The following is a 25,891-nucleotide window of genomic DNA, read 5'->3' on the forward strand; positions in this document are numbered from 1 at the left end:
GCACCACCCTGTAGCATTAAACTGATGAGTTGCTCACAACTAGTCTGTCAATCGGGTCCCGGGAAACCGGAGGCCCCATGAGCGATAGGTCAATGCCCCTGTACGTGGCCCAGCCCGCCCATATTTTCCCATGCTTTTGCGGACATCCCGTGCCTAAAACACCGCCACTTCAGCTGACAGGCATCTATCCATTGCTTTCTTCCAATTACCTTTACTAGGTGGGGACGCCGCCTTCCAGTGTTGTGCAATGTCGTGCTTGGCAAGTGTAAGACCCAAGAATAGCAGGTGTCTTTTGTATCTGTCCCCATGATGTCCTCCATGCCCTGGAGGAGAGTCAGTCGCAGATCTGCAGGAATATTCCACGCAAGGACCCGCCCCAATCAAGACCTAATGCCAGACCAGAAATGTTGCAGCGCGCCACAGCTCCATACCGTGTGTAGGAACGACCCCTCCTCCGAGCCACAGTGAAGGCACATGGACGACTGGATAGCCCCCATCTTGTAGAGGCGTAAGCGTGTATAGTAGGCCCTGTGGAGGTACTGAAATTGGATCAACCGGTACCGGGTAGAGACAGCGGAGTACCGAGGTCTAGCCAAAGCCTCAGCCCCGTCATCATCAGTCAGGGTGGGCACATCTGCCTCCCACGCCACCCGAGTCCGGTGAATAGTGGTTGTGGGGTGTGTAGTGTGGCTACCTTTTTTTTTTTTTAATCAAAATTCTCCCTCTAAACCTAACTGTGATGAACGTTTGGCATATTACTGCAAAGTGCTTGCCAGACACCTTTTCTTGGGCCACCCAGAGTTCACATAATCAACAACCCTTTGTAAGTTCTGATCCTTTTTCATGTAGCTCTTCCATTCTTCCTTACACTCTATTTTTTCTCCACAAACAAACGCTCCAAATGGTCATACACTTTGTTCTTACTTTTTTGTGCAACCTAAGTTCAATAGCAGGCGTAACAGATAATAGGTGCTATCGTTCTTAGTCCCTGCAGCATGTTGAGGCTAAAAGTCCTACTCTAACAACGCCATACCTAATCAAGATGTGGACCTCTCAGAATGAACATTTCACCACCAAGTATGATAACTAACGGTTTGTGGTCCGCCCTTAATGTGGACATTTTCCACCAAATGTATGTTTTACATTTTTGTATAGATACAAAAGGGTAACCGTTCCTAAAATAGAAAGTGGCAGACCCGGTATGGTCTGCTACATAAGAAAGAAAGAATAGAGTCTAAAGATTAGGTTCTGAAGTGTGGGGTGAAGTGAAGACCAGATACTCCTGGGTGGGTGCTTGAAGTGCCCTCACACACCCTTGCAGGTGCAAAGCATCATCATAGGGCGAAGCTCCTCGTGGGGGTGGCGCAAATAAACTATTGGGGTACCGAAGGGTCTTTTTAGCCTCACCACCTCACACATCCTCCCCACACACCCGCATGCACAACTACGGCTACTCCGATAAAAGATCTCCGACAGAGCGCCCTCCTTTGAGGGCCCGTGAGGGACTGCAGCGCCACCCCCACGAGGAGCTTCGCCCTATGATGATGCTTTGCACCTGCAAGGGTGTGTGAGGGCACTTCAAGCACCCACCCAGGAGTATCTGGTCTTCACTTCACCCCACACTTCAGAACCTAATCTTTAGACTCTATTCTTTCTTTCTTATGTAGCAGACCATACCGGGTCTGCCACTTTCTATTTTAGGAACTGTTACCCTTTTGTATCTGTGTATATTTTTGGAGCTTTGGTACAGGACCTTCTTCATTTTGCTCCTTGTCCCTCCCTCTCCAGTGTGTTTACATTTTTGTATTACCCATGTGCAGGCTAATATCTGTTTCTTTATTTTTTAATAAGCGTTTTTCACTTGCCTGTGAGTTTGGGCTGCAAAGGCAACATTTATTTCAGCTTGCTTGTCCTTTTGCTTAAGTATCTGTCTGTAGTAATTCACTCGAGGTCCAGTTGAAATAAAGTGAATTTATTGAGATAGCAGAACTACACAGCTCTTGAACTGCCAACCAACTCCAGCATCTGTCAGACTGAACACTTGAATTATAACATTCTAACTGTGACATCATAAGCTGACATCACACACATATTACAAGGAACAAAGAAATAACTCAGGCTCACTTAACATTGACTACAGAATATAACATACCTCCCTTCCTTCTAGCAAACTAAACTAAACACTAAACATACTATACAAAACAAAAAGAAATAAACAAAACACTAGTCACGAAGTTTATGAGGAATAACACGAATTCTGGTACTCCTCCTACGTTGACCTGAAAGTATTTTGGAAGAACCATAAACTTTGCTTGACCCACTGGTGTCCTTAGAACAGGTAAAAACCTTGCTCGACGCACCTAACTTCTTAGAAGACAAATTAGACCTAGTTTTAATAAGTCTAGACAAATTCCACCAATGACCACCCTCAACCTGGGCAGCATTGTTATAAATACGAATGACCTTGACCGGATGTCCAAACTTTGAACATCCCTTCTTGATGTGTACAGGACTTTTAATGCGTACAAAATCTCCCACAGAAAGAGAGACCATCTTTACACCTTTTTTTTTGTCAAACCATGCTTTCTCTTTTTCTTGAGTATTGTCAGAATTTGTTTTGACCTTACTCATGAGTACCTCAACATCACACAATGAGTCCACCCACTTTCCCATCCATCCTGGACGGAAACTCGTATTGGCCTTCCTACCTCTTAATAACTCAAATGGAGAAACCTTCGTCGACGAATGTGGTGTAGTTCTATAGAACCACAACATGCTCTCGAGAGCTTTGTACACATCATGCCTTCCATTAACAGCCCACTTGACACAATCACCAACAACCCTGTTCATTCTCTCAACGAGACCATTAGTTTGTGGATGGTACAGTGAGCTTTTGAGATGTTTAATCCCACTGAGCATCAGAAAAGATTCAAACTCTTCACTCAAAAACTGTGTCCCATTGTCAGAAACCAGGAATTGAGGGAAACCTTCCCTCAAAAATATGTCCTTGAGAAATTTGACCAGAGATGAAGAATTAGCTTCCCTGACAACCTTAATCTCAGGCCACTTGGACGCATAGTCCATTACAACAAAAATGTATTTCATGCCCAAAGGAAGAATATCATACGGCCCCATGATATCAATACCCACCTTGACCCAAGGTCCCGAAGGACATTCAATGGGGTGTAAAGGTGGAGTTGAAACCTTCAAACTCTTCTCAGAAGTCTGACAAACCAAGCAGTTTTCAACTATAGTGGAAACCTCAACATCCATCCTGGGCCACCAAAAATCCTGACGAACTCTACGTTTAGTAAGAGTGATGCCCAGGTGTCCCTCGTGGGCCTCTTTAATAATGTTGACCCTCAAGGAATGAGGTGGAATGAGCTTGTCACATCTCATCAATAATCCGTCTTCTACTGAAATCTCAGACTCAACTTTCCAGTACGGTTGTAACACTGCAGACAACGATTTCTCACTCGGCCACCCATCCTTGACAAACTGGCACACTTTTTGAAGAAGACAATCATCCAACAATGCTGTCCTCCAATCAGACTCAGAGCCAACAGCAAGGACCGGGATATCTATTGAAGCTACCAAACAATCCTCATTATCCTCATCATTTAGATCTTGAAAACTTGTCCCCTCACTGTGTCCACTGCTCTGAGGAAAACGAGACAAAAAGTCTGCCCTGACATTCTTTCCTCCAGAAACATGACGAATATCAAACTGATATTGAAGAAGTTTGCTAACCATTCTTGTGATTCTTGGAGTACAACACTTACTGGGTCCCGCAGACAAAATGGCAACTAACGGTTTGTGGTCCGTTAACAATCTAAAACGTCTACCCCAAATGTAAGGTCTATATTTTTCTATAGCCCATAGACAAGCAAGCAGCTCCCTCTCGATCACAGAATACTGCATTTCGGCGTTCCTAAGCACCCTTGAAGCAAAAGCAATGGTATTCTCAACATTTCCATTCTGTTGTGTAAGTATTGCACCCAGACCCTTCTGACTGGCATCAACAGTTACACAACACGATAGATCTGGATCAAATGGGGTGAGAGCATCACTATCCCTTAATATTTCTTTGACTTTGCTGAAAGCCCGGTCACACTCGACACACCACTCAAACTTCTTTGAAAACTTCAGCAAGTCACTAATGGGCCTAACTATTGATGCGTAGTTTTGAATAAACTTAGAATAGTACTCTAGGAGTCCCAAAAGAGACTTTACACCTTTTTTATCTTCAGGCACAGGGGCCTCCAAAATTGCATCAATTAATCCCTGCCTAGGCTTGATACCCTCTTGAGTCAACAGATGCCCAAGGTATTCAACCTCGCTGCAAGAAAATTTACATTTCTCAGTTTTGAGTACTACTCCGCTCTTCTTGAAGATTTCAAGAACTTGCCTGACAATTGAATCATGTGAATCATTATCCTTTGCATAAATGAGGACATCATCTTGAAAGACAATGACACCCTCCACACCTTTTAACATGTTTTGCATGACCCTTTGAAATACAGATGCCGCGGAGGCTAATCCGAACGGCATCCTCCGGTACCGAAATGTACCAATTGGAGACACAAAAGCTGTTAATGCACAGGAATCAGGATGCAGCTCTATCTGATGATAGGCACTAGCCAGGTCCAGCTTAGAAAACACACTAGCACCTTTAATGGAAGTGAATAAATCGGAGATTCTTGGCAAAGGGTGGGAGTCAACCCAAATCTCTTTGTTGAGTGACCTAAGGTCCACACACACACGCAATTGTCCGTCCCTCTTACGAGCGACAACCAAAGGAGACAACCAAAGAGAGGACTCCGTGGGTTCGATAATACCCTTCTCACAGAGTGTCTGAAGTTCTTTGTTAAGATCTTCACGAACACTAAAAGGAACCCCTCTGAGTTTGTGCTTTACTGGGATAGCTCCATCCTTGACAATGATTTTATGTTTGAAACCAGGGATTTTGCCTAGTTTGTCGCTAAAGACTGAAGGAAATTCATTTTTCCACTTAGTACACACTCCATCGGAAGTGACAAGCAACACTTGCTCTTTAGCTCCTGGTCTTAAAATCATGCCAAAAAGACCTTGGTGAAACCACCCTAAGATATTCAAACCCTTAACTGCCACATAGATTTTACCCCTTATCTTTCTTCCCTCAAAACTTAAGAAATCTTCAATAAAACCTAGCAAATCAATCTTCCGTCCTTCATACGAGACTGGAGATCTATCAGGAGGGAACAAATCTCTGTCTCCCCAAGTTTCATGAAATAGCTTCTGGGTAATCATTGTGATTCTAGCACCAGAATCTACAAGAAGGTTAAGCTTCTTATCACCCACAACTATTTCGACTATTGGGTCAACACAAGATGAAGGATCACCCGTTAAAGGTATATGTGTTTCATCGACAGCACATGCGTCATGAACAACAGAGATAACATCTTCATCTGTCTCGTCAGCAGACTCCACCACACATGCTATCGATTTTTTCTGAAATTTCTTCTTGAGGCAAACAGATGCAAAATGACCCATTTTCTTACAATAATTACACATAGAATTCAAAGCTGGACATTTCCCACCCTTGATGTGTGATGCATTACCACATCGCAAACAAACATTGTTAGGTATAACAGAATCTGATTTGCTATTAGTAAAATTCTTTGAGACATTTTTCCCAACTTTCCCCTTATCCTTCTTTACACCACCAACAAAACTGACTTTTTCAACTGGTTTATCATCAAGCTCTTTTAGTGACACCTGGGAAGTCTCGATACTTTTAGCAATCTTGATAGTTTCATCAAGAGTAGGATTGTCCATGGAAAGCAGTTTCTGCCTGATGTGTTTGTCTTTCCCATGACATACAAATTGATCGCGAATAAGTTGTTCTGAGAAGTTTTCAAAACAACAAACTGAGGCCAATTTCCTAAGAATAGAGATGTACCCATCTACATCCTCACTTTCAGCCTGCTTACGCTTGAAGAATTTATGCCTTAACACAATCAAACTGGGTTGTTTGTCAAAGCGGGTCTTTAGTTTGGCTACCGTAATATGATATTCATCTAACTCCTCCCCATTGTCTGGTAACTCAGGTAGATGTTTAAATATTGATCTACCCTCAAATCCTAAGGAGTGTAAAAGTAAATACTTTTTCCTTTCAGGACGATAACGTAGTGCCCCTATTGCACCCAAATAAGTCTCGAAAGCATCGAACCAGACATCCCATTTGACAGGAGGTTCACCAGGAGTTTCCAAAAAGGCAGGAGGAGCATTGATAGCCTGCATACTTGACATGTTAAAAATTAGTTACACAAACACCGGAATGCATATAAGAAACAATTTGGAGAATTCCACCAAACCTGTAAATGTAAACATTAAAATTAAACAAAATATTTTCTTCTTGAATGCAATAACTAACAGTGAATTGAAACCTGTTTAAAGAAGAAAATAAGTTATTTGACAGTTAACATAAACAGAATGAAAAAACTTTGCATGTAAACATTGCAGTCAAATGGTTGGCAAAGTAATCCTTAGCGCGTGTGATAACCAAAACAAAATTCACACGTGGTTGGCACAAAATAACAGAAACAATCAAGCTTCCATAGTTTCTGCGCTAGCTCTGTGATATTCGCGTAGTCAGCCAATGAGCGTGGTTGAGACAAATGCCTCAAGAAGACTGTCATGAAAAAAATAACCAACTCAATGATTTGAAGACGTGCTCTGTGACGTTCCCAGTCAGCTGGATGTCGACGGACGCTGTTGCCGCAGCCGCAACAATGTTTCCAGGGTACTTTGGAACTTCAATACTAAAAGACGTGCTTTGTGACGTTCGTTGTCCTGGATACGGTTGTCTGGGAAACACCACAACCACGATGTTTCCAGGGTGCTCTATGACGTAGGTATTTCAAGCGCATGCTCCAGTGAAAGCTACAACATGGTGCGCGTGTAAACAGCTCGAGTAAACACTCGTGCACATGCGCGCGTAAAACTCGATGTGAAGAATGGACGACACGAGAAGCAAACGTTGCAGCGGATTCAAAACTACACAACTTGCTCGGTCTGGACACGCTGAAATGGCTCACACGAAACAAACGTTAGCGCTCCCAAATTGTCTTCCAACACTGAGCATGATAAAACACTGCCAAATTGGTAACGCAAGGTTACGAGAAAACAGAAACAGCCTTTCTAAACAGGCTTCTTTCTAACCAAGCGCAGGTATAGAGATAGATCCAAAATGTCACGCACACCTCCAGATGAAAAAAAACTCAAGGGATACTCACAGGTCCTAGTCCTTTAGAGATATCACTGGTACTGGTCTTTTGGAGATGGTGAGAATGAGGACAGCAGACAGCAGAAGCTTGCCCTCTCCTGAAGTAACAGATCGTAAATCAGGAATTAAGATCCAGGATCGCAAGAAATCAGGAAACAATTACTTCGATATGTCAGCAGTATTAGATGAAGTATGGAAATCCACCGTGCAGGTAAAGCTGAATTTTGAAATTTGAAAAGCTGGAAGGTCTTGATTAAAAAACGAAATGTTCGATTAAATTATAGATTTGATAATAGATCCTCGTGGGTTCTGCTGTGTAGTCAACTCGTCGCCAAATTTCTGTAGTAATTCACTCGAGGTCCAGTTGAAATAAAGTGAATTTATTGAGATAGCAGAACTACACAGCTCTTGAACTGCCAACCAACTCCAGCATCTGTCAGACTGAACACTTGAATTATAACATTCTAACTGTGACATCATAAGCTGACATCACACACATATTACAAGGAACAAAGAAATAACTCAGGCTCACTTAACATTGACTACAGAATATAACACTGTCCTACACCATAATCAATAGAATCCACTGTAAGGAATACCTGCAGATTATGATCAAAGGCTTAAAAGGATACTTTTTAATTTCTCACCTGTATTGCTCTGCTCCTTTTCCCAAACAAGTTTCATGTTTTTCTTTTAGCAATCTTGTTAGAGTTTGTTCACTTCTTTTCAAATCAACAGTTTGACTTGAAGGGTTCACATGCAGAATGAGTGTCCCACTTCATTGACTATATATTGCAGAGCTACATACATAGTAAAATTGTGATTAGGCTCTGCATAACATGTACGGTAATACAAGAAGATATGAACTATATTATATGCTATGTAATATTCAAAATTACAATACATAGATTTTTTTTTAATGTATATTGCAGCGCCATATTCCATGACTCATATTCTCCCACCTTCTCAGTAAGCCTGTCAAATGTTCCTTCCATCCTAGGCATAGATTTTTCTGAACGTCTCATGAAGCAGTAGGATGATGAGGAAGGCAAAAATGGGTTATTTCCTGGGCCGAGTTCTTTGATCCTTTTGCTTACCATAGATAATTGATCAAATGCTGCTGATGTACGTTTTTACTTGCTTCTGCCTGTAGACCATCTACAGCTGATAGACACTAATTAATGGTCAAAATATGAATTCCATCATACCATTGAAGTGGGGCACCCAACTTGTATTTAGCACTTGTGCTTGACCTTTAGGTCCTACACCCAAGGGACCCCACAGCCTGCTAAGAGACTCACTCCCAACCTAACACTGCTGACTTGATCTCTGATGCACAAATCACCCAGCATCTTATTCATTCACTTCTTTTTTTGCACAGAGCTCTAGCATCTTCCTATGCTCTCTCCCTCTGGTTTCACCGTATTGCATGGTCCGGCATCTGCAGAATATCCAGAGTTCTGTCTCTCTCATTACTTGTCTAGACCAGTCCTTAGTTCACACAAGAGTGGATGGTCAGAGATGATCATCTGTATTATCTTTTCTTTCGCCACCCTTTCCTTCATTGCATGGTACACACCCGAGCGAAAGATACCTATACTTTACTGCCGCCACCCAACCATCGATCATTAGATAACAACCCTTCCAAAGAGTTCCTCTATTGTGTGATTGAGAAGTGACCAGCTTGGGAATAAACAAATGTTTGTAGCATCCTTCTTATCATTGCCCTTTATTTAGCGCTGCTGCGTTAATGTGCTCTAGTTTGCCAATGCTGATGCTGTGCTGTTTTTTTTCATCTTGCAGGATAAAATTGATCCACTGACATTGAAGGAGATGCTGGAAGGAATCCGGTAGGAGCCTGTACATGTGCTGATCAGATAACGGCTTTTAATATTGCATCTATTTTGCACCAAATTCTACTAAAGGCGCAGGCCAGCGAACCATAGTGTCCGTTTTTCCGATGAGCTCACAAAGACAACATAGATATTCACAGAAATGCCCTAATCAGTTTTAAATGTTGTCAAAACATCCATTAACAGTTCTGAAAATATTAAATTTTTTGCAAAGGTGAATACAATTTGGTTGAAAAGTGCATGGATCCCTGCGTCACAACTTTTCCAACGCACCTAATTCTGACGCCTTGAATTTAAATGCCTACTTTGTTGGATCATTACTTGCATCTGCAATCCATCTCAAGATCTCCTGCAGCAACATTTTCTGTCCAACTAATCCTTAATATTATATATGTTATCTAAAGGTTTCTCAGAAATTGTTGTTGAAACGCAGTTGTCAGTGGTGACTATGTTTCTTTAAATTTGTATGTTCTTTGGTCTTTCTTTGCAGAGGTAAAGCTGAAATCCCACTGTCTGTGCGATCTTTACGGTGAGTATTGCTTTAGTTAATCTCGAATTTTCTTAATTACTATGAAAGATACAACTTGGCTTCCGAATTTAGTTCCTCATTTTGTATGTGACTGATCATGGGTACCACATGATTGACATCCTGTTGCCTCACTTTTTTGGGTTTAGCCACTGCCTCTAAATGAGACTATCAATGAGGCTCCCCATGGCATTGGTAAGTTCCCGACACCCAGGGCACAACCATCTAGGGTGTGTGTACCACCAATCTGCCTCTATCCCCCTTGCTCCCCAGAGCACTGGATACTATGTACTTGTTGGCATGAAAACCAAAATGGCTGGGGGCAACTCGCCTTGACATCGGGCTATGACCTTACCCCAAAAGTGGCAAGACAATACAGTCTGATTGCCCCTCCACCCCACAGAAGGGGAATAGCAGCACTGTTTGGGCTCTGGGTCAGCTGGCAATCCTGGAACTCTATGAACCCTGGGCACTTCTGAAACCTAGAGACCCAGACAAAGCCAGGAAGTTGTAGATTGCTTGGATCTTGCTACGTTTTTCTTTCCCAGAAATCTGCGCAATCCTCAAACTTTGGCTTTAGCACACATTTTCCTCACAGTTCTGTGAGGGGAAAGTACTGGAATCTGTGGGGATTATCAACCTCCTACAAACAAGTATTACCACTGCTATAATGATTATAACAGGGAATGTCGAAATCAGATTTTGCAGTCACGAAAGACGCTACAAGGCACTAGTATAAGAGCGAAAGGCTTTGCTTTTGTCACTTGGCTTGTCTACATTCCCTTAACCATTTAGAGGCATTCCTGTATAGTTCACTTGCCTTTCAAGATTCATCTGACTGGGTCAGGGATCATAGGTAAAGCCTGCAAACTTTACCTCTGTTTTCCCTAATGATTTTAATAGACCCTGAGACATTTTTTATTTGGAAACTGGGTGGGTAGAAGACACTTTAAGAGTCTTCTTCTATCTCACTGCTTCATTTATATCTGTTTGACTTGTCCCTGCCTCCTTGTTGTACAAATCAGTTGAGCTTATGGGATGTTGTGGCATTTGTCTTCCTTACAGGGAAAACTGCTTTTTTGGTTGCTACTGCCTCAGTAAGAAACATATTGAGCATCAAGCAAACTTCTTGTAGAAGGCATATTTAGTTTTCCATAAAGAAAATGCAGTGCTATGAATAGTCCCCTCTTTTATTAATAATAGTTTTGAGTTTATGGGCTAGGGTGTATGCCTATATAATCAGATTATATGTCAGGCACAAGCACTTTATAAAAGCTATCGTAATGGAGGGCCAGCGGGCAGGGGCTCGTGCTTTCGTGGATTGCACTGTACTTACCGCTCCTTCTTATTGTTTTCCGTATTGTATATATATTCCACATGCACTTTAATGAGGTTTCTGGATTTGGGCTGGTCGTAACGCAGACTGCTTATATGCTATATTCATGTGATGTACATGCATCTTTATGAGTTGAATGGATTCCCTTTTAATTATTTTATCTTCAAATGAAATGTATTATATTGCACATATACTTTTATGGTCATAACAGCCGAAATCAAGTTTTCTGAACTGAACTGAATAATAGTTTTGATAGAATTTAATCTTAATCAATAAGTAACTCTTCCGGCTATTCAACCGAGACTCATGTGTTCTCAACTGAGGAAACACCGCACAATCTGACTATTTCTAAGCCCTAATTTTATTTTAAAAATAGTGGTGCTTTTTCTACGTTGGCCCTCTTTTCATCACTTATGCTGCTCTTACCCCAGATAGCAAAGGCAACTATTGCATCAAGGATTGTTCCACTCTTATCTTAAACTCACCACAAAAGATGTGTTCTGACACCTCTGAAACCTCATGCTCATTCCACTAGACCTATGGCCGCATTAGTAGCTTTCCAGAAGCATATGCACATTGCTGAACTATTTTGGGTTTCTTGGGTACCTACTTGGGCTGCCCCTAATTCATTTAGCAACATTACTCACTGGATACATCTATTTTTCCGCAGCTGCAGCCTTTGGATAGGGGATTCTCTCAAACGGTTTCCTGTCTTTCCCGGACTAAATTTTGGGGCTGTACAATCGAGCTCACAGCCAGTGTGAAGGCAGCTATAACCAGAATGACATAGTAAGAAAGAAAATGCCATGGTGATTTAGGTGCTGTTTGTTGCTCTTGCTTTTTCACAACACTTGCCAGCATCCTCCCTTGGTAAATATATGGAGAGCTTCTCCTACTGATGGCAGAACTGCAGGTGGTCAAACAAAGAAGTTTGTCGGGAGTCTCTAGATGGGACCTCTAAAAAGACAGCATCTTCCAAGCAACATTCTCCCATCCCTGTGGTGTAGGTGGAGTCCAAATGCTGAACTATCCTTACCGTAGTAGATGCATTTGCACCGGGACTTCAGAAAGATGATGGGCCACTGCATCTGAAATATGACTTTCTTTTGCTATTTACAAGCTGGGATGACTGAAGAACTCTTGCCTTTGAATGCTTTGTGTGAAAGGGCACATAGCATTGTCTCAGTGCTGCTGGCACAGACGTCCCCAATCAGTTGTAAAGGAGTTGATCAAAAACTAAGGTTTGATGATTACTAGTGCACTGGAAATTTACCAGATGCATTCCATTTTCCTATTGCAAGCATTGCCCTAAAATGGAGCTAAACATGCAGATTTTGATGCTTTCATCAACGATGAATTTGATCAGTTAATTTTCTCTTGACTTGCACGAAGGAAGGTGCTGCATGTTCTAGCCTCTTTATTCGCACCGGTATAAAGCGACATCAGGTGCTCTGCAACTTCTTCAATTCTTCAGCCTGTGTTTTTCTTTTGACTAAAGTTAATAATGTACTTTTTCATGTTTTAATTGAAGTAATATGAGTGATTAGACGCTTCATGCTAGTCAGCGTCGGAGGTGCTTGAGCAATTTCAGTGATCAATATTATATGCTATATTTTCTTTGGAAATTGTACAATTATTTCAAATTGAATAAACCCTAGAAATGTCTACGAATGCAGGTTTGTCTTCCTATTTTCAATTTGGTTCTACTGACCACTACAGAGCAAGGTGTCTTGGGCAGTTGTCGATAGAAGAGTGGCTTCTCCCGTCTGGCACTGAAAATTACTAATGCAGGATTAGTATTACCACAAATTGTGTAGTACATACATTAGAATTTCCAAGTACAGACGAGCAGTATGTACCTATGTTAGAACTTTCTTTGAAGCACTGGTATCGCCTCAAATTGACCACAGGTGCATTGTGAAAAAAGTACATTTTCCCATCGCATTTGAAATGATTTACAGAAAGAAAATCAGCTTTTATGCATTGTAACAGGTTTATTCTGACCCCGTGATTTCTGCAGGCACCAAAACAACCCCCCGGGGATATACCATTACCATATGGATGTGGTTTTACTCTAAAACATTTTTTGCTCCCCATTCGAAGTTTTCAAGAATGAATTTGGGAATAACATGGACTTGCAGCTTTGCGACTCATTCCCCCTTTCAATCAGTTTTTCCTTTGGTTCTTTTATTTTTTTAATCTTTTTTTTCCAGGCACAGGTAGATTAAGTGATCTGCCCAGAATCACTGGATGTTGAGCCAATGCAGGGGCCTGATTCTGGTTCCTTTGTTCCAAAGTCAGCAGCTCCGGCTGTTCAGCCACATCTCCTCATCACAGATAGGCATAATTGTCATAAATGCCACATATAGATTTTGTCTGGGACTAAGATTTAACTTGTTACTGTCTTGCAACATATCTATTACGCAACCTATTCTCCAGTCTATTCAATGAAAGGATACTATTGGTATTCCCTTAAATGATAAATTTACCTTATCTGAATTTTTGTCCGCATCAATAACATTTTTCTGTCTGCTCCACCCTTAGTGGAGTCCTCAATATATCTATTTTTTTTTTCTTTACTGAGTTTTATATAGTGCGAACTTGACCCGAATCTGGTATCAGAGCGCTTTACATAGCACCAGTTATGTTACATGAGGACACATTCATTTTTGTTAGTCATAGGGAGAATAAGTGATTTGCCCAGAATCACAGGATGTTCAGCATCATTGTCGAGACTCGAACCTGATTCCCCAGATTCGAGGTAGACTGCCCTAGCCGTTAGGCCAACTCCTCTCCCCTTGCTCTATTGCTTAGTCTGCCCATTTCTTTGGCTATTGTGTTACTTTATAATGGACACATTGCGCCAGCTACTTCTATACCAGTCAATGGTTGACGTCCTCATCAGTGGTCCTTAATCTGTTTTCCCCGCTCTGCAGTTATGGGTTCAATTGAAAGACAAAGGCTCATAATGAGGGGGAAAATGCAATTAAGAACTGTTGAAGCCCTTTTGTCTTCGATTGTTTTCACAATATATAGGTTAAATCTTCACTGGTCTATGACACTGAAAAATAAAGGGCATTTTAAAGCACAAATCCCTTGAATTTGCCTTTACTTTTACCTGTACCTTTACTGTTAAATTAGTCAATGGCACTACTGACAGCCTGGTGCATTACAATGTGTGAGATTTAGTGTCTTGGGTAGACTTTATGGAAATGGTGATCTTTTTTTTTTGGACTACTATATGTTACAGGTGTGTGTGTATATTATATATTACCTACTGGCGATCGCCAGTAGGTAGTTATAGTTAGGACCTATTATCCATTGGAAATCCGCAACATTCTATTTGGAATAACTTTGGCGCAGGTTGACGAATCTTCACGACATTTTCAAAACTGGTGGGGCACTCCGGTCCGCTCCTATCCTGAAAGTCTCGGGGTGATTCGTCAAGCGGGGGCCGAGAAAAAAGGGGGGTCCCAAAACGTGTTTTCCCCATGCAATTTTCCATAGGAACCGTTAATCGCAGCTGCAGCCCAAAATGCTGAACGGAATTACACGAAATTTGGCAAAGAGGTAGCCCTTGGTTCACACTCGTGCCTTTTGGTTAAATGGTGTAAATTTGTTCAGTAGTTGCTGAGAAGATCAAAAGTAAAATCATAGATCTATCTGGGCGGAGCTTAACCACACATCTCATCGTGAGATCTGATTGGCTGTCAGCACTTCATCCAAGAAGTGTTGGCAGCCATCTTGGGACCAATATACATGATAGCACCTCATTAAAAAGCATTGCAGTTAATAGAAGGTTTTAAAACTTTAGTTACATTATAAATCATTTGTTGATGGTACCATACTCATTTTAGGAATTGTGGTGTGTTCTAAGGTAATTTTACCATGTGAAAAAGCCTTCTGCTGGGATATCATGAATCATGTTTGAGAGAAAACTATTTTCTCATGATTTCCCACAGGGGTTTGGAAGGTGATCTATAAGCTAAACTGAGAGCATATTTTCTGTAAATTCACATTATCTTTCTCAGTCATGTGAGAATGAAGTCTGACATTCTCAGTAAAACATGTACATCCAACAAGGGCAGAGACTGTCAGTTTATTCCTTTGTGTTATACTGAAGCTTCCCAGTGTTCTAAAGAACAACTAGAGCGCTAACACTCCTACTTATGACACACGTATGGCACACCTGAAGCCATCTTGATTGGAATAAAGTGGTAACTCTTAAAACATTTAATTTAAAAAGGAACAAAATGAGGGGGTTCATTTTGCCATAGAAAGTATAATTAGTGCTGCAGAAAGAAAAATTAGAGCACATTTTGAGTGACTTCTCAAATCCTCTTCTATTTCATTAAAAAATTCTAACATGCAGACTGAAACATCCACTTTCAATACCAGCAGCAGACTTCCCTGGTGAGCAGTAGCTTTACTACGGTGATCTAATGAGCAACTAGAGTGCTAACATTCTGAATTTATGGCAGATGTGTGACACATCTGAATGCCTTCTTGATGGAATCAAAGTAAAAAACAAAGTATTTCCTACTGAGGAGACTGTAGTAAATGAGGAAATTAGTAAACTTCATAACAAATAAGTCTCCCAAGATGGCCATCAGAGACAAAAGAGCCCAAATGTAGCACAAATATCACCCAGATGTAGCCCAAGTATAGCCCAATGACAGAATGTCCCAGAGTGTTCTAAAGAACAACTCGAGCGCTAACAGTCTTACTTATGACAAAAGTATGGAACACCTGACGCCATCTTGATTGGAATAAAGTGGTAACACTTAAAACATTTAATTTGCAAAGGAACAAAATGAGGGGGTTCATTTTGCCATAGAAATTATGATTAGTGCTGCAGAAAGAAAAATTAGGGCACATTTTGACTTCTCAAATCCTCTTCTATTTCATTAAAAAATTCTAACATGCAGACTGAAACATGCCCTTTGAATACCAGCAGCAGGCTTCCCTGGTGAGCAGTAGCTTTACTACAGTGATCTAATGAGCAACTAGAGTGCTACCATTCCGAATTTATGGCAAATGTGTGACACATCTGAATGCCTTCTTGATGGAAGGAAAGTAAACAAGCATTGAAAATGCAATAGGTCTCGCCCTCGTTTAAGTTAAAGCAATTCTGTTTGTAATTAGGTGGCTTTTTAACTTTGAACTTATTAGTGTTTCTCAAACTTTCATGTACATAACATGCATATGTATGCATATATGTATATGTATGCATGCATTTATATTTGTATTTATATAGATATGCATATTATATATATATGTTTATATATATATATATATATGTATGTACATATATATATATATATATATATATATATATATATATACACACACATACATTATCTATAGTTAGGACCTATTTTCCATAGGAAATCCGCAACATTCTATTCCCAATAAGTCTGGCGCCGGTTGATCAATCCTCGCGGAATTTTCCAAACTTTTGGCCAGCTCCACTCCGCTCCTACCCTGAACGTTTTGTGGTGATTCGTCAAGCGGGGGCCGAGGAAAAAGGGGTGTCCCAAAACGCGTTTTCCCCATGCAATTTCCCATAGGATCTGTTGTCGCAGCTACAGCCCGAACCGCTGAACGGAATGACACCAAATTTGGCAAAGAGGTAGTCCTCAGTTCAGACTCGTGCCTTTTGCATAAATGGTGTGAATCTGTTCAGTAGTTCCTGAGAAAATGAGGGTAAAAAAGTTAGTGATATCTATGGCCGGGGAGGATCCGCGGACCCTACCCGCACCGTAAGCGCACCCTCCCCGAACCGAGTGCGCACCCTCCCGATCGCGCGCTGAATGCTAATTGGCTGTCGAGTGTCTCTCTACATTCGAAACCAGGAACTGTTGGCGGCCATTTTCTGCCTCGGTAGAAGCGAGGCTGAAGAAGCAAGGGGAATAAGTGTGTAAAACATATAAAGGGGGCAGAGTGGAAATACTCTGACCCTCTAGAGGTGCTTAGGGGGTCCCACAAGGGACCCCCAGAGGCCCCCCTTTTTCTTTTTTTTTTAAACGGCGAAATACACGCACGGTGCGCGCATCCAAACGCGTTGGGTGCACGGATTCTCACGTGTTGGGTGCGCGGATCCACGGCAATGTTTTTTGAAAAAAGACAAGAAATCATTGGTTGTATGACTACTTTCTACACTGAAAGGTAGGGTGTATATTTCAGTTTTTTAAAGGTACGATTCTTATTGGTTAACAAAAATAGATTGTAAGGAACATTAAATATGATAAGCTGATATGTTGAAAAGTCAAGCACACTTCCTGTCTTGTTTAGTAACATTGTGTGCTGAACTTGTGACCAGTGAGCAGAGTGCAGTGTTCCATGACCTGTTTCTATGGTTACAGGCAGAAGGCAGATTGGGGGAAGGGTTGAAATGTATTTCAGTTGGAAAGGGTTGAAATGTTTAACCAATAGAAATGTGTGTTTGTTTTTGAGTTTGTGTGAAGGATTGTGATTTGATGTTTACATGTATATGTGTGGAAAATGAAAGGGAACATTTTCCATTCTTTGTTTTTGCTGAGAGGTGCACAGTGTAGAGATTCTGTCAAAGAAAATATGGTGAGTGATTGATATACTTCTTAATCTACAAAAGAACTTGAAAGATGAGTTATTTAATTGTGAGGGGATGTATGTAGACTATTTTGATTTTAATCAGACTAATGTATTTCTCCTGCTAAAGTGTAGGGAGTACTTTATTTCTCCACAATGTGTGTGCATGTAGAAACCATTCTGTGATAAGCATTTGTGTTTTTCATGTGTTTGTAGACCGATAACTGTGCTGTTTTTATATTTTGGTAGAATTAGAAACCAGTCATTGTTTATGAATTTGTGAAATGAGTTATGTTTCTGCAGTAAAATGTAGTACTCCTTGTAGATGAAAAAATGTGTTTTGGTATAGTGCAAGGGATAGTGTTGTTTGTCTAGAAACACACAGAGAGCCTGTGTGCATTTGGGAACCACTGTGAGAGAAGCATTTGGCAATATCTTGCCACACACTCGATCAGGTGTTTTCCACCACACCTATCATGGCTGTAACTCTTCTGCCAGTCGTCTGGTCTGATCATTATCTTGCCCACTTTGAAATAACTTCTACTGTGACCTCTCCGGCCAGTGTCATGAGGCAGCAGGGCAGCAGCTATAGGGCATTCCACCGGGTGACCCCAGACATGCTAACGCATGCCCTGGCAGATCACCCTGTTTCCTGTACTGGCGACCTGGAGAAAGATCTGGAGAGCCTACAATCCTGGCTTCTTGCCAGACTAAATGAGCTCGCTCCCTCACAGCCACCCAGATCTGCTGCCCGGCGGGTCTCTGCCCCCTGGTTTACGGAGGATTTAGCCCACGCTCGTAGGCAATGTAAAGCTGCTGAGCGGGCGTGGAGAGTCCAGTATGAGCCTGAAGCCAAACAACGCTATAAAATCATGATGAAGTCCTACCACGATCTTATCTTACAGGGCAAGAAATGTTACTTCGCTAAAAGGATTGAAGACGCAGCTAACTCCTGTAAGGAGATTTTTTCAATTGTACGTGAATTTACCAGCCCCCGGACAACCTCTACTCAGGGTGCCCCGGTGGAGACCTGGGCTAACACTATTGCCAATTTCTTCACCACCAAAATCAGGCTAATTCAGGATTCTTTCCCGTCGAGAGCGTTAGATGATTTATCTACGATGCCGACGGAGACAGTCTTCCTGTCTCCTCCTGGCCCAGCTTTGCTAGACTTTCCTCCCCTTCCGGTTGCCGCATCCTTAGCCTTGATGAGGAACCTTAAATCAGGCTCACCATTAGATCCGTGTCCAGCAAAATTCTTAGCGAAAATGGCAGATGTCATTAATCCCATAGCTAATCCTATCCTCAATTTATCCCTGAGTCAGGGTTTTCTGCCCCAGGCCTGGAAGCAAGCCATGGTCATCCCCCTGATCAAGAAGCCCAATCTTGATCCAGAGGCGCCTTCTAATTATAGGCCAATCTCGCTCCTTCCAGCACTGACCAAGATCCTGGAGAAACACGTGCACAGCGTGCTTTCTAACTTCCTGGAGTCTAATGAGTTACTTCATGAATCCCAATCGGGCTTTTGTTCCAACTTAAGCACCGAGACGGCGCTCCTGGAAGTCTCGGAGATCGTGAAGGAGGTGCTGGACACAGGAGGCAGGGTGATGTTAGTCATGTTAGACCTGTCGGCGGCGTTTGACACCGTCCCCCACGAGGATCTCCTCACTAGACTTCATAACATCGGTCTAGGGGGGACGGTGCTCAACTGGTTTCGTTCCTTTCTGGCCAACCGCCGGCAGACGGTCTGGGTCCCACCCGGGTCCGCCGAGATGCCGCCATTGGGAGTCGGAGTGCCTCAGGGCTCTGTACTGAGCCCCACTCTATTTAACATCCTTATGACCCCTCTGGCGACACTGGCGGAGTCCTACGGGGCCCGGATCGTCTCTTATGCTGACGACACCCAGCTTCTATTCACCTGTCGTAAGAGCGAAGAGTTCGATGGAGAAAGGATCTGCGAGTGCCTTGGGGCTGTCTTTAGCTGGTTTTCACACAACAGCCTCAAATGCAACTCGGACAAATCCGAAATACTATTCTTCGGATGCCCATCAGAACCAGATTGGCAGGGATGGTGGCCTGCTGACATGTTCCCTCCCACTCAGTCCTCTAAGTGGGCTAAGAACCTGGGGGTTAAAATTGACAACGAGCTCTCGCTCAAATCCCAGGTTTCCACCCTTACGGGAACATGCTTTGGGATACTCAGAATGTTGCGCAAGTTCTTTCCCCTTCTCTCGGAGGAACATCGGAGGATCACTGTTCAGGCACTCATAGGGTCCAGATTGGACTATGCAAATGTCCTATATCTGGGTCTGCCTGAATACCTCCTCCAGCGTTTGCAGGTTACTCAGAACGCTGCTGCTCGTGCAATTTTTGGCCTGCACCGCCGCACCAGTGCCTCCAATCTCCTCGTATCCCTTCACTGGCTTCCGGTGCGGAAGAGGATACTTTTCAAGGCCATGACTCTCGCCCATAAGGCCTTGCATGGCAATGGTGCCAAATATCTTCAGAGGAGGCTGGACTTCTATCGACCTGTACGATCCCTCAGGTCAGAAGCTTTGGCTTTGGCTCGGGTGCCACGCATCAAAAGGGCTCGGCTAGGCGGCCGGTCCTTTAGCTTTCTTGCTCCGCAGCTATGGAATTCCTTACCGGTGTCCTTGCGAAACACCGCTAACCTGCTTGCCTTCAGAAAAGACTTAAAAACCTGGCTGTTCACTGGATAATCTGCCCCCTCTTTAGGCCCCTGCTCTTTTTACTATTATGTTTTCCAGCTCTTTCTTTGGTCTGGAGCACAAAAGCGCCGGGACACTCCTTTGGAGTAGCCGTTGCGCTATAAAAGTCCCATTTAACATAACATAACATAACATTTGCTGACAGATAACTCTTTTAAAACCTGTCATGTTGTGAAGTTTTAGTAGCATTAGTATCCAGTCTTTGCTTATGCTTTGATTAAATGAGTCCTGCTTTGACACTGCTGTGGTGTACTTAAATATGTAGATTGTGTGCAGTACCATTAACTCTTCCAGACTAGTGAATGAGTTTTGGTAAACTCCTAGGATAGTGTTGCTTGTCTAAAATCACACTGTAAGTTTGTGTGCATTTGGGTAAGGATTGTGAGAGAAGCATTTGGTAACATCGTGTATTTGCTGACAGATAACTGTTTTAAAACCTGTCATGTTGTCAACTTTTAGTAGCATTAGAAGCCAGTCTTTGCTTATGCGTTGATTAAATGAGTCAGACATTGACACTAAAGTGCAGTCGTGAAATATGTAGATTGTGTGCAGTTCCCTTACCACTTCCACTGTAGTGAATCAGTTTTGGTAATCTGCTAGGGATAGTGTTGTTTGTCTAGAATCACACTGTGAGTCTGTGTGCATTTGGGAACCACTGTGAGAGAAGTGTTTGGTAACATCGTGTATTTACTGACAGATAACTGTTTTAAAACATGTCATGGTGTCAAGTTTTAGTAGCATTAGAAGACAGTTATGGCTTATGCTTTCATTATATGAGTCAGGCATTGACAGTATATTGCAGTTGTGAAATATGTAGATTGTGTGCAGTTCCCTTACCACTTGCACTGTAGTGAATGAGTTTTGGTAAACTCATAGGGATAGTGGTGCTTGTCTAGAATCACACTGTGAGTTAGTGTGTATTTGGGATCACTGTGAGAGAAGCATTTGGTAACCTCATGTATTTGCTGACAGATAACTGTTTTAAAACCTGTCATGTTGTGAAGTTTTAGTAGCATTAGAATCCAGTCTTTGCTTATGCGTTGATTAAATGAGTCATGCTTTGACACGGATGTGGTGTACTTAAATATGTAGATTGTGTGCAGTACCATTAACTCTTCCAGACAAGTGAATGAGTTTTGGTAAACTCCTAGGATAGTGTTGCTTGTCTAAAATCACACTGTAAGTTTGTGTGCATTTGGGTAAGGATTGTGAGAGAAGCATTTGGTAACATCGTGTATTTGCTGACAGATAACTGTTTTAAAACCGGTCATGTTGTCAAGTTTTAGTAGCATTAGAAGCCAGTCTTTGCTTATGCTTTGATTAAATGAGTCAGGCTTTGACACAAAAGTGCAGTCCTGAAATATGAAGATTGTGTGCACTTCCCTTACCACTTCCACAGTAGTGAATGATTTTTGGTAAACTCCTAGGTATAGTGGTTGTTGTCTAGAATCACACTGTGAGTCTGTGTGCATTTGGGAACCACTGTGAGAGAAGCATTTGGTAACATCGTGTATTTGCTGACAGATAACTAATTTAAAACCTCTCATGTTGTCAAGTTTTTGTAGCATTAGAAGCTAGTCTTTGTTTATGCGTTATGCATCAGGGTTTGACACTAAGGTGCAGGACCATGTACTTTTCTCTTCACTGTGGCAGAACTGAAAATTTAAAGGTTTTACCTAAGCACTGTCCTAGAAGTAGTCTGATTATTTAGTCAGTTTCAAGTACCAAATAGATTGCTTCACGTGTCTATGCAGTATGCATGTAGTGTTTTAACATACTATACACTTGTCTTTTACACCTTCAATTCCCTAGTCAGTATCCATACACTTCCAGGAAACATCCTGTCACTTCCTTTGCAGTCCTCTAGAGACCCATTCAACAGCATGTACTAATCCATTCACTGTGCCAAACACTTATACATTCACCAAGACACTCTCTTTCCAGTACTCTAATGATTCAGTCACTGCCTAAGTATTCATGCACTGAGCCAGGTCTTAGCACATGGACTTCTTCAAACCCCTATCCACTATGCATGCAGTCCTCTAACCACCTACACACTTGTCTTTCACACCTTCAATTCCCCAGTCAGTATCTGTTCACTTCCAGCAAACGCCCTGTCACTGCCGTTGCACTCCTCTAGTGACCCATTCAGCATCATGTACTAATCCATTCACTGCGCCAAACCCTAATAAATTCACCCAGGCACTCTCCTTGCAGTACTCTAATCATTCAGTCAGTACCCAAGTACTCATCCAGTGACCCAGGCCTTAGTATATGGACTGCTTCAAACCCTTATCCACTATGCATGCAGTCCTCTAACCACCTACATAATTGTCTTTCACACCTTCAATTCCCTAGTCAATATCCATACACTTCCAGGAAATACCCTGTCACTCCCTTTGCAGTCCTCTAGTGACCCATTCAGCACCATGTACTAATCCATTCACTGTGCTAAAACCCAAACACTTATAAATTCACCAAGATACTATCTTTGCAGTAATCATTCAGTCAGTGCCTAAGTATTCATGCACTGAGCCAGGCCTTAGCACATGGACTGCTTCAAACCCCTATGCACTATGCATGTAGTCTTCTAACCACCTAGACACTTGTCTTTCACACTTTCAATTTCCTAGTCAGTATTCATACAGTCCAGCACTTGTCACTGCCTTTGCACTCCTCTAGTGACCCATTCAGTACCAAGTACTAATCCATTCCCTGTGCGAAAAGCCTAGCACTTATAAATTCACCTAGGCACTCTCCTTGCTGTACTCTAATCATTCAGTCAGTACCCAAGTAGTCAAGCAGTGAGCCAGGCCTTAGCACATGGACTGCTTTAAATGCCTATGCAGTATGGATGCAGTCCTCTAATCACCTACACAGTTGTGTTTCACACCTTCTATTCCCTAGTTAGTATTCATACTCTTCTAGCAAACACCCTGTCACTCACCCAGTGTGTCTCCTTATAGTACTGCAATCATTTAGTCAGTTAGCATGTAGTCTTTTAGTGAGGAAGGCTTTAGGGCATGAACTGCTTCAAAGTAGTGTGCACTATGCATGTAGTGTTTTAACGATCGTCACACTTGTGGCTCAGGGCTATAGTTTCTTAGTCAGTTTTTATATAAAATGTGTTTTTACAGTAATGGAATAGTATAAATTTGAAAGTTATTAATATACATTTATTTGTGATTCTTTTTTACAGATACAGAACAGGAGTGTTTCTCATCTGTTTGCACTCTTCTCGTGCAAGATTGTTTGGATAAAGGGTCCTTAGGTGTTTCATCATACTTGCTGTGCCGCACGAGTATTTTTTGTTAGGATCCCCTCGTAACAGAATTCTTTGGCAAATCTTGCGAGTGACGAAGGTGGCATTGGTCTTTGTTTGCCCCTTGGGAAAAGTAAAAAAATTTCCTCACCACTGAAGAAAAACGTTGTGGGCGTGGTGCTTTCTGCAAAAAAAATTCCTCAGATTAGGTAAATATTTTAAAGCGGCAACATTTACAGTTTTTGTAAGTAAAACTTATAAAATTTTGTTAGCTGTATGCATTTTATATATCTGTGATTTGTTTCTTGTGGTATTTTGTTGAGAATAACATGTTGTTTTTTTTTAACAATCTTTCTGATTTTCCAGGTCTGTCGTCGACATCCATGGTCCCCACAGGAGTGTTCCGCCTTGTTGTTTTGTATTATTGTTGTTACATTTTGTTTATTGGTTTATTGTTCATATATATGATAATAAAAAAACAAAGTTTGAAAATAGTTTATCGTTTATATATTTATTATTATAAAAAATAAAGTTTGAAAAAAAAATTAATAACGTTTTTGGTTGTTCTTTTAACTGCTGTGTGACTCTTTCTTGTTCTTATTACTGTTATTTGATGGAGTCCACTATGGTGTTAAATTTTGGGGCACTTATGGCTGGAATACTGGTGATATCTGCAGTTTGCATCAACTTCTGAATAGTGTGTTAGATTTATCTCAACTTTACTTCCGTTAAAGTGCTGATAATGAAATGGAGAGTAGCCGTTCCCATTCAAAAAGACACGAGGTGCACCTTTCCGATTTATTCTAAATACTAAAATTCTGTATTGAATTGCACTGAGGTATTGGCTGCACTTACAGTGTACACACAAAATCTATTAAGAAATCTCATTGTATTTATATTGATTGGGAATAGTGTGTCAGGTGCTGGATCTTGATGAGATACACTGCTCAGTTCGTATATTGTTCTGCACACGAAAAAAATCACATCACAACTTTCACACCAATTGCAATGCGAAACAAATTCCGGCGATAAGACACGTTAGCACCAGGGATTTTACACCTGCTTCCTGCTGGTGTTAAGCAGGACAACTACCTGCACCATGAAAGGGAACACAGCCAAGAGCCACATCAGAACACCCATAGGTGCCATAGAGTCAATGAGCATGATACAGGGATACCCATGAGGGCCAGAAGACTCATCTCAACAACTCCAGGACCGCCAATGCCCCCCAAACCCACATCTTAGTAAATGTGTCCCTGTGGTCATTGTCTTAGCATGATAGGCACGAGCCCTGCAACATCACAGTGTGCTGTCACCTCAGCGTAGGCAGTGAGCCTGGATGTGTAGCTACGCACGCATCCTCCTGCATGCACAACTGGCGTGTGCTGGTCTGGGGTTCACAGGTCAGTGCAGGGGTGTGCCTATCCGGCAAGTGGAACGGGGTGTCTCAGACATGTCCGTGTACAGGAAGTGCGGTAAGTGTGTGTCTGTGTTCTGGTGTGGCCTGCTACAAGAGCTGCAGCAGTCGATGTTGTAAAGTGGCATGCACCTCCTCCAAACGGCACTGTGATGTTGTATTTGAAATGTAGCAGGACATGCGCAAATAGGCATTACAATGGTGTGCCGTACGAGTGCACGAAATACAACAGCGCACCGTACAAAAGTGTGGGGGCTCGTGGGAGGGAGGAGCAGCCGTTTGGCAACATAACACACAGTGAACTCGACCATGTGCCACATGCTGGGAATCTCATCCATGATGACCACGGTCGCAGACATCCCACAACACCAACGACAGGCCTTTGTACACATCCTGTATGACTGCAGCGTGGTTTTCACTTCTATGGTCGTTCAGTGGTGTGATGTTGGCGGGTTGTGTGACTTGTGCTCCTTGTTGGTGTGTTTCATTTTGGCCATTGTTAGTCTATATGTGTGTTGTACTTAATTGTGCATGTGTGCCATTCTGTCCATCTTCCCCCCTCCCCCCACTCCCTGCTTCTTCCTCTTCCTAGTGCTGTTGTGCCTATAATTTTGTTTCTGCACACATAAATACATGTAAACAATAAATTAGAATAGTTCCTTGATTGTTTTAGGTTTCAAAACTTCTCTATTGGTTTCTTTTTAATTTTCCATATGAACCGTTTTTTTAATATTCAACAACACATAGAAGTCAGAAGTGCAACGTATTCTATCAACACACCTTCTAGAACATTCTACAACACGTGCAGGTTAAAAGTTCATCAATTTTTTAAAACTTAACGATATTTTTTTGTAACATTTTATTGAATATTTAACGACACGTGCAGGTTAAAAGTTGACGATTGTTTTAAGTTCGAACAGTGCCTTCCAAA

General features: G+C 41.9%; 1 protein-coding gene across 1 annotated transcript in view; it reads left to right on the top strand.

Moving 5' to 3' along the window:
• Positions 1-25,891, top strand: part of BBS1 (Bardet-Biedl syndrome 1) — an 843,521-nt gene that overhangs the window by 69,649 nt on the left and 747,981 nt on the right. Inside the window, exons 5-6 of the mRNA XM_085625445.1 lie at positions 9,071-9,117; positions 9,611-9,649. Of these exons, the coding sequence (XP_085481571.1) occupies positions 9,071-9,117; positions 9,611-9,649 (86 nt within the window). The remainder of the gene's footprint in view (positions 1-9,070; positions 9,118-9,610; positions 9,650-25,891) is intronic.

Source organism: Triturus cristatus, chromosome 9, assembly GCF_964204655.1.
Source record: "Triturus cristatus chromosome 9, aTriCri1.1, whole genome shotgun sequence".
Lineage (NCBI taxonomy): Eukaryota > Metazoa > Chordata > Amphibia > Caudata > Salamandridae > Triturus > Triturus cristatus.